The 19,015-nt window shown below is 39.3% G+C and overlaps 1 protein-coding gene across 1 annotated transcript in view; it reads left to right on the top strand.

The window, feature by feature from the left end:
- The first annotated feature begins 4 nt into the window (after window positions 1–4).
- The window catches only part of eif3i (eukaryotic translation initiation factor 3, subunit I), a 24,509-nt gene continuing 5,498 nt past the window's right edge, over window positions 5–19,015 (top strand). The window contains exons 1-5 of the mRNA XM_061930847.1: window positions 5–154; window positions 422–514; window positions 8,814–8,901; window positions 8,979–9,044; window positions 9,117–9,266. Of these exons, the coding sequence (XP_061786831.1) occupies window positions 152–154; window positions 422–514; window positions 8,814–8,901; window positions 8,979–9,044; window positions 9,117–9,266 (400 nt within the window). The 5' untranslated portion in view covers window positions 5–151. The remainder of the gene's footprint in view (window positions 155–421; window positions 515–8,813; window positions 8,902–8,978; window positions 9,045–9,116; window positions 9,267–19,015) is intronic.

Raw genomic sequence — 19,015 nt, 5'->3', positions numbered from 1 at the left:
CCGACTACGCTATCAGACCAGGCAGCCACATGACGTCACTTCCTTTTCCGCCTCAGCGCCGTCGCCTGTACAGCACGAGTGTTGATATATACCTCTTCAATGCGGACTTTTTTTCTGTTAAAGACCGACAAATAACACTTGCTTGGCAATTATGGTTAGTATTTCGTGTATTTCAGTGTTTAATTACTGCTGTGTTGAATCGTTTGTACTTTTTTTTTTAAAACACAGCAAGTGCAGGCTAACGTTGTCTTAGCTTCCGGTGCTAGCTCGCTATCAGTCATTCAACAACAATGACTGGATAAATGCTGCTTGTGTCAGATGTACTAAAACGTTTATTTCACTTTTTATTTTGTCTTTTGTTGTGTTTTTGTCGGAACAAGCTGCTCAATTGACGCTGTTATGCCAACTGTGTCCTCCATAGAGACCCATTCTACTGCAGGGGCACGAGAGGTCCATCACGCAGATCAAGTACAACCGAGAAGGAGACCTCATCTTCTCTGTGGCCAAAGACACTGTAAGTTTAACGATTAAAACATGTGCTTACACTAGGGCTGGGCGATATGGCCTTTTATTAATATCTCCATATTTTTAGGCCATGTCACGATACACGATATATATCGCGATATTTTTGCCTTACCGGCCGATAAATGCGTTAAAATGTATTATCGGAAATTATCGGTATTGTTTTTTTTTTTTATCTAAAGTTTTTTATTTTTGTTTTGTTTTGTTTTTTATTAAATCAACATAAAAAACACAAGATACACTTACAATTAGTGCACCAACCCAAAAAACCTCCCTCCCCCATTTACACTCATTCACACAAAAGGGTTGTTTCTTTCTGTTATTAATATTCTGGTTCCTACATTATATATCAATATATATCAATACAGTCTGCAAGGGATACAGTCCGTAAGCACACATGATTGTGCGTGCTGCTGGTCCACTAATAGTACTAACCTTTAACAGTTAATTTGACTCATTTTCATTAATTACTAGTTTCTATGTAACTGTTTTTATATTGTTTTACTTTTTTCTTTCTTTCAAGAAAAGGTTTTTAATTTATCTTATTTTATTATTATTATTTTAAGTACCTTATCTTCACCATACCTTTTGGTATGGTGAAGATAGGGGCGGCATGGCGTAGTGGGTAGAGCAACCGTGAGGGTTGCAGGTTCGCTCCCCGCCTCTTACCATCCAAAAATCGCTGCCGTTGTGTCCTTGGGCGGGACACTTCACCCTTTGCCCCCGGTGCCACTCACACCGGTGAATTGAATGATGAATGATAGATGGTGGTCGGAGGGGCCGTTGGCGCAAATTGCAGCCACGCTTCCGTCAGTCTACCCCAGGGCAGCTGTGGCTATGAAAGTAGCTTACCACCACCAGGTGTGAACGAATGATGGGTTCTACATGTAAAGCGACTTTGGGTACTTAGAAAAGCGCTATATAAATCCAAGTTATTATTATTATTATTATTATACCTGGTTGTCCAAATTAGGTATAATAATGTGTTAATTCCACGACTGTATATATCGGTTGATATCTGTATCGGTAATTAAAGAGTTGGACAATATCGGATATGGGCAAAAAGCCATTATCGGACATCCCTACTTAGCCTTGAATAAACACTTGATGCATATAATCACAGCAGTATGATGATTCTATGTGTCTACATTAAAACATTCTTGTTAATACTGCATTAATACTGTACCGTATTTTCCGCACTATAAGGCGCACCTTCAATGAATGGCATATTTCAAAACTTTGTTCATATATAAGGAGCACCTATGCATCCATAGGTGCGTTAAAGGGAATGTCAACAAAACAGTCAGATAGGTCAGACAAACTTTATTAATAGATTACAAACCAGCGTTCTGACAACTCTGTTCACTCCCAAAATGAATAAACAGCTGTTTTATTATTTTCCCCGAGGTAAAGTCTGTGGTGTTTTGTTTATCTTTTAACAACAGCAAGGTATAACATGTAGTGCAACATTTATATCACATAGTGGAGGGGAACTTTTCCCTGATTCAATAAATACGTAAAAAACAGTCTGATACTGTTACGGTAAATCAAACGTTAGTGCAATCACAATATAGTAACACTCAAAATAGTGCAGAGCAATAACAATATATCAATAACTCAACGTTGCTCAAATGTTAATGTCACACAACACAACACACAAAATAAACATGTAAAGCTCATTTTATGAAGTTATTCCTCATCCACCAATCACTCGCATTCTTCTTCTTCAGTGTCCGAATCAAACAGTTGGGCGACGGCATTAATGGAGTCAGTGTCGCTGCTGTTGTCTAGCAGTTCAGTGACAATTCCTGCCTTCCTGAAAGCTCGGACCACAGTTGAAACCCAGGCATTTACGATCCACTGGCAGATAGTGGCGTATGTCGTCCGGCGCTGTTTCCCTGTCTTGGTGAACGTGTGTTCGCCTTCTGTCATCCATGTTAAATCCTCTCGCTGCTGCTCTATTCCTGTGTTCTACTGCGTGACTGATCGTCTTAAGTTTAAACTCTGCGTCGTAAGCGTGTCTCTTAATAGGAGCCATTTTGGGGTCTTTACATAAACACACAAATGGAAATGAAACGTCATATATCCCAGCATGCACCGCGCGCTTCTTCTTCTACGGGGGCGGCTGGTTACCATAGAAGAATAACTTTTTCTACGGGGGGAAATGAAGTTGGCGGCTGTTTAGGTTTGTTATGGCTCAATATTGGTCCATACATAAGGCGCACTGTCAGCTTTTGACAAAATTTGAGGGTTTTAGGTGCGCCTTATAGTGCGGAAAATACGGTATATGCTCATTTTAAACTTTCATGCAGAGAGGGAAATCACATCTAAGTCAATTTGGCAAAACTGTATTTATTAAACAGTTATTAAGCAGTGGCACAAACATTCATGTCATTTCAAAACAGAAAGTGCAAGATTGTCAGAGACATTTTAAAACAAGCTATAAGTGCACTTTTGTGCATGATGTCACTAAGATGACATATCAAAACATCACTAAATTATAGTGTACTTTTTGTACAGAACACCACTACAATAGTTTAAAACAAATAAAGTGCACTTTTGGGCATGATGTCACACAAGATATTTCAATAACTTCAAATGAGCTGCATAATAGGAAATCAAATAATGTATGTCCTTCGCTATGTGGTAGGTTACTGCGGACGTTATTAAATTCTGTTGACTATTTTTTTCATACAGTGTTGATCTGGAAATGGTTGCCTCGGCATTTTGTTGAAAGTTTCAAGCACTCATCATTCTCTAGCGGGTGACTTTTCAAATGATGCTACAAATTAGCAGTGTTGCTACTTTTTGTAGCAACACTTTTGCCGCATAAATGTTGAACATCTTCCCGCTTGAAGTCAAACCACCGCCCTGTGCTGTTTTTCTTGGGAATTAATTCTTCCTCCATTTGTTACCAGATTCGCACCTTCTCTCTCTCATTACCACTCTCACGGCTCAACTAGCACCACAGCAAACGTTACCATGTCGCTACCTCTCTGCTCCGCGAGGGCGTATGACATTGCACACGTGACGTATGTTAGAAGGTGCGCTTGTTTTTATGTCTCAGTGAGAAGGAGAGACAAGAGAGAGTGATAAAAGCCTGTATTGCAGTGGTTCTTAACGTTGTTGAAGGTACCGATCCCCACCAGTTTCATATGCGCATTCACTGAACCCTTCTTTAGTGAAAAAAAATTCTAATTCAAGGCAAAGTTATGTTCTTTTACTGGTGCACAAAATGAACCGTGCATGAACATGAATGAATGAATGAATGAATGAAATAAGTTTATTTCGGTCATATAATCAACCATCAACCATTTTGTGTGACCAGTTTAGGAGTACAGACTAGGGATGTCCGATAATGGCTTTTTGCCGATATCCGATATTGACCAAACCCTTAATTACCGATACCCATATCAACCGATACCGATATCAACCGATACCAATATATACAGTCGTGGAATTAACACGCCTAATTTAGACAACCAGGTATGGTGAAGATAAGGTCCTTTTTAAAAATAAATAAATAAGATAAATAAATTAAAAACATTTTCTTGAATAAAAAAGAAAGTAAAACAATATAAAACAGTTACATAGAAGCTAGTAATTAATGAAAATGAGTAAAATTAACTGTTAAAGGTTAGTACTATTAGTGGACCAGCAGCACGCACAATCATGTGTGCTTACTAGAGATGCGCGGATAGGCAATTATTTCATCCGCAACCGCGTCAGAAAGTCGTCAACCATCCGCCATCCACCCGATGTAACGTTTGATTAGAACTGCACCCGCCCACCATCCGCCCGTTGTTATATATCTAATATTAATAAAAAAAATTAAAAAAAAGGGTGAAAACTACGCGAATTGCACCTTGTGCAGACAAGATTTTTCGATCGGACACGGAGGAATTAGCGATGTAAAAGACCACGTTGGGACAAAAAAACACAAGTCTAATGCCGTTGCTAGCGATACAAGTGGAAAACTTTCAACGTTTTTCGTCGCCCAAACAGATTCTTTGGATGTGATAAATGCCGAAGTTTTATTTACGGAGGCAATAATTGAGCATGGACTTCCAATCGCACTGGCTGATCACATGGGACAGTTAATAATGTAATGCAACCTTTAAAAATCATTACGCGGTGATCGCGATCCCAAAAATAAACTTTTCTTGCATGATAATGTCCAGAAAAATTCGCTTTATATTACTATAGAGTCCTTTTAACGAATGAGTTTGATGGTTTATCACAAACTTTAAATGAAAGAAGTCCTTTGTTCTCCTGCACCATGCATGCACAATCCTGTCGGCTGTATTTCACAGCACGACATACTGTAAAAAGTGTTTATACTATTTATACTTTCAATTAACAAATTGAAGTCTTGTGAAAGGTTGACAGGATAACTGGCATTAACTGTCAAAATAATTTCAAACTATTGAAGTTAGCTTACAGAATAAACATGTCAATCAACCCATATGATTTTTGCTGTAATATTTTTGTTTTGAAAGGTCACTGTGACTGATAGAAAAGTGATGGTTTTAGCAACATTTTAACCTGTCTGAATGCTAATAGTCATTTTGCGTCGGGGGGCGAAGCCCTGAACCCTCCACCAGGACTTTGTCCTGGACCTACCGGGGCCTGCGGCCCTTGGACCCTGGCTACTAGGTTTTTCTGATTTAAAAGTTGGCAGGTATGGTGAGGTTATAAAGCTTTTGCCTGTTAAAGAAAGGAGACTGATCCAATGCACAGACATTCGCGTGCCACGCTGTCACGACCCAGACGCACACCAGTGCGCAATCATATGGGAGCCGCGCTGAGCGCACCTCCAAGCGCGTCTCGCTGCCGGCGACGGCCAGATATGGGCCCACGCTCCAGCGCCATCCATTTTCAGGGCTAGTTGATTCGGCAGGTGGGTTGTTACACACTCCTTAGCGGGTTCCAACTTCCATGGCCACCGTCCTGCTCTCTATATCAACCAGGGTGAGCCCCACCCCTTTCATGAGCGCACTACGCGCGGAGTGACCCCTGTTACGCGCCCCCGGCAATAGGGGTGGCAAGCAGGTAAGCTGCGCGGGCGGAGCGCGCGGAGTGACCCATGTTACGAGCCCCCGGCCACGGGGGTGGCGGCAGGTAAGCTGCTTACCTGCTGCGCGTGACGCCGGCCGCGGCAAAAGCGGACGAGGCGGGGTGTCGGTGCGGTGGGCGCGGTAGTGACCCTGGACGTGCGTCGGGCCCTTCTCGCGGATCGCCTCAGCTACGGCTCCCGGTGGGGCCCTCTCGGGGGAAGGGGCCTCGGTCCCGGACCCCGGCGAGGCGTCCCTTCTCCGCTCCGTAAAAGTGTCCATCTCTTTTCTTTTTTTTTCTTCTGTTGTGGCATATGCAGCAGGTGCCTGCTCGTTTTTCGTATGTGGGTAACAACATTTAACTATGTATATATATTTCCGAATTGGTTTAACTGCCACCCGCAAAAAAAAAAAAAAAAATTAATCCGCCCGACCCGCGAGCGGATAAAATCTTAGTTTTTTTAATTTCATCCGCCCGATCCGTGGATAATCCGCGGTTGTGTCCGCAAACCGCGCATCTCTAGTGCTTACGGACTGTATCCCTTGCAGACTGTATTGATATATATTGATATATAATGTAGGAACCAGAATATTAATAACAGAAAGAAACAACCCTTTTGTGTGAATGAGTGTAAATGAGAGTTGATTTAATAAAAAATTAAAAAAACGATACCAATAACAAAAAACCGATACCGATATTTTTCGATATTACATTCTAAACATTTATCGGCCGATAATATCGGCAGGCCGATATTATCGGACATCTCTCGTACATACTATACATATATAACAATCATACACATTTACACACAAAAGGAAAAGAAAAGAAAAGAAAAAGCATGACCGAAAAAGGAATAGGCTGAAGCCAAAGCTTATATTTGCCTATCCTAAACCTTCACTGAAAATAAGATTTCCTGGAACATCAACGTTAAAAAAAAAATCAAAATCAATGGGATGAAAGTAATTGTTACTATATTTTATAATTTTCAATTATTTCACCTTTCAATGTTTTCTTAAACCTTAACAAAGAAGTACATGTCTTCAGCTCATCACTAAGCTTGTTCCACCATTTAACTCCTAAAACTGAAATACATTTGTATTTAATATTCGTTCTTGCTTTACCTATTTCAAAAGTCAATATCCCCCGTAATTATAGTTTTCTCCTCTTAATTGAAATAACCTAAGAATACAAGCTGGAAGACTGTTGTTCTTTACTCGAAACATAATTTCCATTGTTTTTAAAAACACAATATCTGAAGAATTTAACACATTAGAACTTATAAATAATGGATTGGTATGTTCATAGTAGCAGGCTTTGTGTATTATTCTAATGACCCTTTTTTGGAGTTTAATTATCGGGTCTATGTTTGTTCTATAAACATTTCCCCAAACTTCAACACAATATGTTAGATATGGAAAAATAAAAGAATAATATAACATATGCATATTTCTTATTCAGTATGTGTTTTACTTTATAAAGAATGGCAATGGATTTGGATATTTTTCCCTTTGTATATTCAATATGCGGTTTCCAACATAATTTATGATCAATTATTATTCCCAAGAATTTAGTTTCATTGACTCTATCAATTTCCACTTGATTTAATTTTAATTTTGCTTCACAATTTGTCCTTGCACCACTAAACACCATACATTTAGTTTTCTTATCATTTAATGATAACTTATTGATATCAAACCATTTTTTTTAGCTGAATCAACTCAACCTGTATTACCCTCAACACTTCCTTCAAGTCTTCTCCTGAACAATATACATTTGTATCATCTGCAAACATAATACATTTCAATTTATTAGATACTGAACAAATATCATTTAAATATAGTATAAATAACTTAAGTTCTAGTACCCAGCCTTGTGGAACCCCACAAGTTACTCTTCTTGGCTGTGATTTAGTCTTATTAATTTCCACATATTGAGATCTATTACTTAAATAACTACTTAACCATTCTGGTGAAACACCTCTTATGCCATAGTTTTCCAATCTTTGCAGAAGTAAGGAATGATGGATTGTGTCTAAAGTTTACATAAGTCAATAAATACTCCAACGCTGTGTTGCTTTTTTTCTATTGCTGTAGCTACGTTTTTTACAAAGTCCATCACTGCTAGGGATGTAGATCGATTACTCCTGCACCCATACTGATGGTCATTCAGTAGCTCATGTTTGTCAATGAACTTATCAAGTCTATTTACAAAAAAATTCTCAAGAATTTTGCCAAATTGAGGTAGTAGAGACACAGGTCTATAATTTGAGACCATATGTTTATCACCATTTTTATAAATCGGATTAACTTTAGCAATTTTCATTTTGTCAGGAAAAGTTCCAGTTGATAAAGATTTATTACATATATAAGTAAAAGGCTTCAGGACACAATCCATCACTTCTCTAACAAGTGACATATCCACGTTGTTACCATCGACAGATTTTTTGTTTTTAAACTTTCACAAACTCCGCCATCACCTTGTTCAAAGAACAAAACCAACACAGTGCATGAACTCACAACAAATTACACACCTGCAACTCCGTGTGACTTCTGCTGTTGCCTTTGAGAGACCAGTTCAGATATGCGTGGCAAGTGCCACTCTCATGTCATTTTAAATTATAAATTATAAAATAAAGTAATTTATTTATTTTCACAGCAAAGTCTGTTCCTTTTCTTCGTTTTCCACCCACACATACAATACAAGTACACAGCTCATGAAAAACAATATTTTTTTGTTATTGTCATTGTAAGTGGGCCAAAACACTTATATTAGAAAATAATCTCATGGAAATGACAGCTGTCATTTGATTATAATATTGAAACATTTAATTTGTTATTTAGTCAGGTTTGGGACAGGTGTGCTCACATGTGCTCCACTGAATGCTCAAGGAGTTTTTGCGTTTGCTCACGCAGATGGAAAATTAGAGGGAACATTGTTTGAGGGTATCCATAATACGCCGATAGGGAGAAGTTTTTATTTACACAATGAGTGTGTCTTGACCTGCGCGGCGGAGGCTCCGCCGAACCCCTGAAGCCGACTCACCGAACCCCTAGGGTTCGATCGAACCCAGGTTAAGAACCACTGCTGTAGTGTAATGCCCGCAACTGCGTGAGAACGCATACTTGAATATCACGATATACTCATTTTCTATATCGCACAGAGACAAACCCGCGATATATCGCCCAGCCCTAACTTACACTTAAATTCAGTGGCTATAATACCTGGCTTCCCCTCAGGTGGTAAATGCGTGGTACTCGGTCAACGGGGAACGCCTGGGCACCTATAATGGACACACAGGAGCTGTGTGGTGTGTCGACTGCGACTGTATCCTATTTTATTTGATACCACAAATTGTTCTGAGCACCCGCACAGTCTGGCTTTCTTAATGCACCTTGTCTCAGGGGACACAAAGAATGTACTGACGGGATCTGCCGATAACAGCTGTCGACTGTGGGACTGCGAAACGGGTAAGTTAAAAAAACAAAAAACTATTTGTCTATATATTGCTGCCCAAAGCTAATTCCAAATTGTTCCTGCAGGTAAACAGCTGGCCCTGGTCAACACCAACTCCGCCGTGAGAACGTGTGGCTTCGACTTCAGCGGCAACATCATCATGTTCTCCACAGACAAGCAGATGGGCTACACGTGCTTCCTCAACTTTTTTGACCTGAGGGATCCACAGCAAATTGGTAAGGACATATTCTTTTTTACACACATAGTCAGAGGAAATTTTCAACAGGGAATAATTCTAATATAAATAATCTCTTCCAGGGTCTAACTGGCCACTATAAAATGTACAGGAAGCTTTTATGCGTTGAAATGAATAGTAAATCGATGCGATTGAAAAATGTAATTGCTGCAGATTAACGTTTCAAAATTCTCAATGAGCTCAAGTGTTAAAAGCAGTTAGCTACAGCAAATATTTATAAACAATAAGCATGTTAAAAGCAATCCACTGGTTTGAAATATCAACATCTTAGCTCTGTGTGTTAGGTGAAAAAGCAAATTAGTACTACACCTACCGTATTTTCCGCACTATAAGGCGCACCGGATTATTAGCCGCACCTTCTATGAATTACATATTTCATAATTTTGTCCACCAATAAGCCGCCCCGGACTATAAGCCGCGCCTACGCTGCGCTAAAGTGAATGTCAAAAAAACGCTGCGCTAAAGTGAATGTCAAAAAAACAGTCAGATAGTTCAGTCAAACTTTAATAATATATTGAAAACCAGCGTTCTAACAACTCTGTCCCAAAATGTACGCAAATGTGCAATCACAAACATAGTAAAATTCAAAATGGTGTAGAGCAATAGTAACATAATGTTGCTCGAACGTTAATGTCACAACACACAAAATAAACATAGCGCTCACCTTCTGAAGTTATTCTTCATTCGTAAATCCTTCGAATTCTTCGTCTTCGGTGTCCGAATTGAAAAGTTGCGCAAGCGTGGTATCCAAAATGGCCGGTTCCGTCTCGTCGAAGTCATCGGGAGTCAGTGTCGCTGTTGTTCTGTGAATCCTGCCTTCCGGAAAGCTCGGACCACAGTTGTGACCGAAATATCTGCCCAGGCATTTACGATCCACTGGCAGATGTTGGCGTATGTCGTCCGGCGCTGTCTGCCCGTCTTAGTGAAGGTGTGTTCGCCTTCGGAGCTGTGTGAAAAAAGCCACCCGGCCTCTTCGCGTAAACTTCCCTTAACCACTCGCTCATCTTTTCTTCATCCATCCATCCCTTCGAGTTAGCTTTTATGATGACGCCGGCTGGAAAGGTCTCTTTTGGCAAGGTCTTCCTTTTGAATATCACCATGGGTGGAAGTTAGCATGGCAAGCTAGAACCACAGTGAAGGATGACTTCTCATTCCCTGTGGTGCGAATATTCACCGTACGTGCTCCCGTTCCACAGTGCGGTTCACAGGAATATCAGTTGCTGTGAAATACGGTAGTAATCCGTGTGCGGATGGAGAGATTGCGTCTTTTTATGAACCGGATCGCTTAGTAGGAGCCATTTTGTGGTCTTTACAGATGTAAACAGGAAATGAAACGTACGGTGATATCCGCGCGTTTTTTCTTCTTCTTCCGGGGGCGGGCGGTAGCTTACAGTAGAAGAAGAAGCGCTTCCTGTTCTATGGGGGCGGGTGCTAACCTTGGCGGTTGCTTGCGTAGAAGAAGAAGCGCTTCCTGTTCTACCGGGAAAAAAGATGGCGGCTGTTTACCGAAGTTGCGAGATCGAAACTTTATGAAAATGAATCGTAATAAAGCGCACCGGGTTATAAGGCGCACTGTTAGCTTTTGAGAAAATTTGTGGTTTTTAGGTGCGCCTTATAGTGCGGAAAATACGGTAATAATAATGAGAGATCTTCTGATCAGGGTTTTATGCTGTCGCTTCTCATACGATGCCAATCACATGCATTGCTGGCAATGTTCCCTCTAATTTTTCATGTCTGAGCAAACACAAAAACTCCCTGAGCATTCAGTGGAGCACATGTGAGCAACATCACACGTGGCAATACCAGAAGCACACCTGTCTCAAACCAAGCTTTTATAATAACACTCAAATGACAGGAGTCATTTTCATGAGATTATTTAGTAATATTACTGATTTGGCCCACTTGTAATGAAAATAAAATAAATTTTGTTTTTCATAAGCTATGGATTAGTATTGTACAATATGTCTGGGTGGGGGTCCTGCTTTGGAAATCATTTGTACCCCTTTCAGAGATCACATTTAGTTCCCCTTAAACATCCTCATGTTGCACAATGAAATGTAAGCATAGGATTGAAGTGTGCATTCCTGTAACTTTCTATAGTAACCGCATTCCATGATTAATATCTATTAATTAACATTAATAATAAATGACAGTAAAATAAGCACACGCATGACTGAGGAGTCATAGTGTAACTTTGTGTGGTGTTTGAGTTGTCCGACTTTTTGTGTGGCCCTAAACGCACCAGTGGCTTAGTGCTATGCGTGTTGGTGACAGATGACAAGTTGCTTTTGGCCTGGTTTGTACGGCAGAAAATGACTAGTTTTTCACTCGTGTTTTTGGTGTGGTTATGGGCGAATATAAACAGTTTTGCTCAATAAAGTGATCAATATAATTCCTGTCCTCGAAGCATCTCGATAGACGTTAGAACACCGTTAGGGCCGCTTGTTGTCACTGTCACTCAGAGTTGCATTGCAAAATTACACAGAACAAATGTGTTTATTTTGTTTAGAATTCAGATGGGTTTGATTTGGTGGGTGGCATATATTTGCTGTGCGCAGAGGACGCTTGAGCAGTGCGCAATTGCGCAGGCGCGCACTTTAGAGGGAACGTTGATTGCTGGCATGTTACTCACGTCCCACCCATTGAATACTAGTGGTGGTCAAGCTAGCTCTGTTTTCAATGAGTAGTAGGCGCCATTTAGCCTTTGTCTGAGAAAAATGCCCTATAAGGGTTGTACAGTATACCGGTGCTAGTATAGTATCGCGGTACTATACTCTGTTTGAAAAGTAGCAGTTCGCCATGTTTTTTTTTACAGGCGCGTCGGCGTCACGTTTTATGAGCAGATGAGCATGTTCGGCAGCGCACAATCACAGAGTACTTACAAGCAGACATGGTGTGTAGACAGAAAAGTAAGAGTGGACGCATTTTGGCTTAAAAACTAACAATAAAGGTGAAGTTATAACACTGAAACGCCCTCAGGAAGAGGTGCTTTAAAACATGGCTAACGAGTTTGCGGCTAATGTCCATCCACAATCTGCAGTGTTTTAGCTACTTCTAAATCACTAATCCTCGCCTCCACGGCGACAAATAAAGTAAGTTTCTTACAAGTATCATCCCTGCAGGACGAGGAATAGCTAAACATGTTTCACACACACCGTAGGAGGATACGATAACTCACCAGCGATCTACACCTAACATCCACTGTAATGATACCAAGTACAAGAGCGTATCTAGTCGATACTAATATGATTACATCAATATTTTTTATTGTCACTAAAATCTTATTACTTTTTTTTTTTTTTTTTCATTCATATTATATTCATAAACTCAGGAAATACATCCCTGGACACATGAGAACTTAAATTATGACCAATGTATGATCCTGTAACTAGCTGGTATTGGATCGATACCTAAATGTGTGGTATCATTCAAAACTTATGAAAAGTATCCAAACAACAGAAGAATAAGTGATTATTACTTTTTAACAGAAGTGTAGATAGAACATGTTGAAATGGAAAATGAGCAGATATTAACAGTAAATGAACAAGTAGATTAATGATTAATTTTACAGCTTGTGTTTTTCAATTTTGACAAAATAATAGAATGATAAATGACACAATATGTTACTGCATACGTCAGCAGACTAATTAGGAGCCTTTGTTTGTTTTCTTACTACTAAAAGATAAGTTGTCTAGTATTTAAGGACAAACTTGCAATAAGAAACATATGTTTAATGTACCCTAAGATTTTTTGTTAAAATAAAGCCAATAATGCCATTTTTTGTGGTCCCCTTTATTTAGAAAAGTATTGAAATACATTTTGGTACTGGAACCAAAATATTGGTATCGAGACAACCCTATACCTTTATACTTGTGTATTTTTCGGTTGTATTGCAGAAAGGATAAACGTTTCTTCAGAGTTCTTAGATAATTAAAAAGGGCAGACAAGTGCAAGATTTTACGAAACGACAACTAGAAAAGTAGCACACACTCCTGTCCACGGGAGCAGAGTCAGAGATGCATGATCACTTCATTAAGGTTTGTTTGATATACTTTGCACGTTTATTAACCAGCAGCCTGGCTTGGTTGGTAGAGCCGTGCCATCAACTTGAGGGTTCCAGGTTTGATCCCTGCTACTGCCATCTTAGTCACAGCTGAAGGACACTTCACCCACACTGGTTTAAATGTAACTTAGATAATGGGTTTCATTATGTAAAGGGCTTTGAGTCACTAGAGAAAAGTGCTATATAATTATATTTCCCTTCATTATTATCTTGATATTATTTGTATTTGTTAAACACATGTTTGCTATGAGAACTTTGAAAAGCACCAAAGTCAATTGTACACAATAAGTAATTAAGTACAATCCTTTGGTTTTGGCCTCAAAAAACTATAACAAAAAAGGATTTTAAGAAAATTAAAATATCTACCTGATCAATTTTGTATTAATCATATACTGATACTACCAATTTCTGAATGGATCAGCCCTCCTCTTGCATATCGTGTACAGATTATGACAATGCTGACACAGCAACAGTTGTTATATTATCTAACTAACTACTAATCTACTTGTTAATTTCCTGTTAATATCTGCTTACTTTCTGATGTAGCGTGCTTCATTCTACAGTTTACTAAGCACTTATTTCTTGGTGTTGTTTCAAGCTAGCTTTGTGGTTAGCTTAGCTATTAGCATGCCTGCTCCTGGCTTGCTCTGTGTTGCTCAACATGTTTAGCCTTGTCCTCCAGTGATAATTTACCTAAGATAGCTAAGCAGCTACGTAATTAGCTGCCAGCTAGTCAGTTGGGGGACTAAAAATAAAAACAGTGTCAGCCAGAGGTGATTGAAATTAAAAGGCATGAACCAACAATATATAACGTATTTCATTAATATTAAATTAATTGTACTTGTTTGCTCAAGAGCCTATAAAAAGGCTTTGGATAGCCCTAGTTGAATTTCTGGATTATATTAAAAATGTTAAATACACATAGAAAGAGATAATGCATAATGTCGTTTATAATTGAAAATTATAAACATTAGTACCTCAACTTACAATCACATTGCGCTCCATGACCAAGCTTGTAACTCATTGTAACGTGCCTTTCGGGGAAAAAAGAAAACTTTTAGATATTAACTATTGTGTAAAAAGAATAGAAAAGTGGTACAGACAACTACACTGCAGTAGTTTGTGTGGAAAACAATACAAAATTCACATATAATTAGGGGTGTAACGGTACACAAAAAATTTGGTTCGGTACGTACCTCGGTTTAGAGGTCACGTTTGGTTCATTTTCGGTACAGTAAGAAAACAATAAAATATACATTTTTGGGTTATTTACCAAATTTGCAAAATCTTCCACCAAAAATATTTTTCTTAGTGGAATATTTGATGTGAAGTAATCGGAACCTTGGATAGGTCAATAATTCATAATAACATTGATTTTGATTCAATAATATGTTTTGAGCAATGAAAAAAAACAACTTTGTTTTATTAGTCAACATTGCAATTTTTTCTAAATTACATTTAACCTTTAAGCTTTTTTATTTCACTTTTGTTATGTTTTTGTTTGTTTTAATAGTATTTTTAGAATGTGCCGTGGGCCTTTAAAACATTAGCTGTGGGCCGCAAATGGCCTCCGGGGCACACTTTTGATACCCCTGCTATAGATAATAAAATATAAAATCTGATAAATCTATGGATAAAAAGCAGAGCCTGGCGACGCATGCGCGTTTATCATAACTCTCTCGCTCTCTCTGTCTCTGCCCCTCCCTCACGAATGCTGCTGCTCGCACAAATTGTTTTGTTTTTAACCCCTTCTTAACATAGTGAAATAAAAAAGCTCAAAGGTTAAATGTAATTAAGAAAAAGTTGCAATGTTGACTAATAAAACAAAGCTGTCTTTTTTTCTTTCAAACTGTCATTGCTCAAAACATATTGAATCAAAATCAATGTTATTATGAAATATTGACCTATCCAAGGTTCCGATTACTTCACATCAAATATTCCAAAAAGATAAATATTTTTGGTGGAAAATTTTGCAAATTTGGTAAATAAATAACCCAAAAATTTATATTTTGTTGTTTTTTAACTGTACCGAAAATTAACCGAACCGTGACCTCTAAACCGAGGTACATACCGAACCGAAATTTTTGTGTACCGTTACACCCCTAATATATATTTGTATATTTATATATGTGTGTGTGTGTGTGTGTGTGTGTGTGTGTGTGTGTGTGTGTGTGTGTGTGTGTGTGTGTGTGTATATATATATATATATATATATATATATATACCGTATTTTCCGCACCATAAGGCGCCCTGGGTTAAAAGCCGCGCCTTCAATGAACGGCATATTTCAAAACTTTGTCCACCAATAAGCCGCCCGGTGTTGTAAGCCGCATCTAACTGCGCTAAAGGAATGTCAAAAAAACAGTCAGATAGGTCAGTCAAACTTTAATAATATATTAAAAACCAGCGTTCTAACAACTCTGTTCACTCCCAAAATGTACGCAAATGTGCAATCACAAACATAGTAAAATTCAAAATAGTGCAGAGCAATAGCAACATAATGTTGCTCGAACGTTAATGTCACAACACACAAAATAAACATAGCGCTCACTTTCTGAAGTTATTCTTCATTCATAAATCCCTCGAATTATTCTCCTTCGTTGTCCGAATTGAAAAGTTGGGCAAATGTGGGATCCAAAATGTCGTCTGGCGCTGTCTCCGTCTCCCTGTCTTGGTGAACGTCACGTGTGTTCGCCTTCTGTCATCCATTGTTCCCACGCAGTTAGCAGTCTAGCTTCGAATGCCCTGTTGACACCAATATCTAGCGGCTGGAGGTCTTTTGTCAATCCACCCGGAATGACGGCGAGTATTGAATTAAGCGCGTAAGCGTGTCTCTTAATGTGATGTTATGAGCTAGCAAATATAACAACTACACTACCCAGCATGCAACGATAGTGACGAGCATGCGCGGTAGCCCTGAGAAGCGTTGTTGTATGCTGGGAGTTAGAATGTGGTTATGAGCACGCTGTGAGTAAACGTTGAGAACTCAGTTAACACGCCTCGTCTGCATTATTTATAATTAGACAGACAACACACTTAATAGGAGCCATTTTGGGGTCTTTACATAAACACACAAATAGAAATGAAACGTCACATATCCCAGCATGCACCGCGCGCTTCTTCGTCATCCACTGTTCCCACGCAGTTAGCAGTCTAGCTTCGAATGCCCTGTTGACACCAATATGTAGCGGCTGGAGGTCTTTTGTCAATCCACCCGGAATGACGGCGAGTATTGAATTACCGTATTTTCCGCACCATAAGGCGCCCTGGGTTAAAAGCCGCGCCTTCAATGAACGGCATATTTCAAAACTTTGTCCACCTATAAGCCGCCCCGTGTTGTAAGTCGCATCTAACTGCGCTAAAGGAATGTCAAAAAAACAGTCAGATAGGTCAGTCAAACTTTAATAATATATTAAAAACCAGCGTTCTAACAACTCTGTTCACTCCCAAAATGTACGCAAATGTGCAATCACAAACATACGTATATCAACATGGACAGAGCTGCGTGAAAAAAGCCACCCGGCCTCTTCGCGTAAACTTAAACTTACCTTAACCACTCGCTCATCTTTTCTTCATCCATCCCTTCGAGTTAGCTTTTATGATGACGCCGGCTGGAAAGGTCTCTTTTGGCAAGGTCTTCCTTTTGAATATCACCATGGGTGGAAGTTAGCATGGCAAGCTAGAACCACAGTGAAGGATGACTTCTCATTCCCTGTGGTGCGAATATTCACCGTACGTGCTCCCGTTCCACAGTGCGGTTCACAGGAATATCAGTTGCTGTGAAATAGTAATCCGTGTGCGGATGGAGAGATTGCGTCTTTTCATGAACCGGATCCTTGTCGCTTAGTAGGAGCCATTTTGTGGTCTTTACAGATGTAAACAGGAAATGAAACGTACGGTGATATCCGCGCGTTTTTTCTTCTTCTTCCGGGGGCGGGTGGTTGCTTACAGTAGAAGAAGAAGCGCTTCCTGTTCTATGGGGGCGGGTGCTTACCTTGGCGGTTGCTTGCGTAGAAGAAGAAGCGCTTCCTGTTCTACCGGGAAAAAAGATGGCGGCTGTTTACCTAAGTTGCGAGATCGAAACTTTATAAAAATGAATCTTAATATTTATCCATATATAAAGCGCACCGGGTTAAAAGCCGCACTGTCAGCTTTTGAGTAAATTTGTGGTTTTTAGGTGCGGCTAATGGTGCGGAAAATACGGTAAGCGCGTAAGCGTGTCTCTTAATGTGATGTTATGAGCTAGCAAATATAACAACTACACTACCCAGCATGCAACGATAGTGACGAGCATGCGCGGTAGCCCTGAGAAGCGTTGTTGTATGCTGGCAGTTAGAATGTGGTTATGAGCACGCTGTGAGTAAACGTTGAGAACTCAGTTAACACGCCTCGTCTGCATTATTTATAATTAGACAGACAACACACTTAATAGGAGCCATTTTGGGGTCTTTACATAAACACACAAATGGAAATGAAACGTCACATATCCCAGCATGCACCGCGCGCTTCTTCTACGGGGAAAAAAGATGGCGGCTGTTTACCGAAGTTGCGAGACCGATACTTTATGAAAATGAATCTTAATATTTATCCATATATAAAGCGCACCGGGTTATAAGGCGCACTGTCAGCTTTTGAGAAAATTTGTGGTTTTTAGGTGCGCCTTATAGTGCGGAAAATACGGTACTGTATATGTATGTATTTACATATGTATATATATATATATGTATGTACATATGTATGTGTATATATATATATATATACATATGTGTGTGTGTGTGTGTGTGTGTGTATATATATATATATATATATATATATATATATATATATATATATATATATATATACATATGTGTATGTATATATATCAGTGACGTGCAGTCACTAGAGGCAGGTGAGGCGGGGCCTCACCTGCCATCATGGAAAGAAAAAAAATGTAAAAAGAAAAAAAAAAAAATTAAATTGTTATATGTATCCAGTGATTATACTATAACGTTATTTTCCATTTAACTTCACCAGTTTTAGATTATTTTTATTCAAAATCGCTGAATTTTCACATTTGCCGTTCAAATACTGAGAAGAGACGGTGCGGTGAACAGCAGCCAGTTGAGGCACGTCACTCAGTGCCTCAACATGGATTGCGCAATGACTCTGCTAACTGCTGGCCTGCTGTGCAGTGAGACTGTATTGCTATATGAACTTTATTATACATTTCCACAGTTTAGTTAGCTGAGGTATATAATGTAACAACTGTATGTGTGTAACGTATTTCTTGTGCTGAGCGATCATAAAACGGCTGCAAAATACGCACTGGCTGAGGCTCGCCTCCTGCACCCCCGCTGTTATGCCCGTTTGATTGGCGATGGGAAATGTTGCACGTCATTAGTTTGGGCACTTCCGGTTTACGATCTTAGTCCAGTTTATGAGACAATGAGAGTCAGACAAGTTGTTAGCTCTTACAAGCCTTGGAAAAGATAAGTGTAAGTAAATTGTTTGACTTGTTTATGTGGCTCAATGTGAAGGTGGAAAGTGGCTAAATTTGATAGTAAGATGTGTATTGAAAAAATAATTTTTGTGCACTAAATTAATGGATGTTTGAGGACTTAAAATGGCTGCCGGTCGCATATTTCCACCATAAAAGTAGTTTCAACGCTCAGCAGTATTTGTTT

Source organism: Nerophis lumbriciformis, linkage group LG37, assembly GCF_033978685.3.
Source record: "Nerophis lumbriciformis linkage group LG37, RoL_Nlum_v2.1, whole genome shotgun sequence".
NCBI lineage: Eukaryota > Metazoa > Chordata > Actinopteri > Syngnathiformes > Syngnathidae > Nerophis > Nerophis lumbriciformis.
Note: the sequence above shows the minus strand (reverse complement) of the source record. Positions and strands in the feature narration are given on the sequence as shown.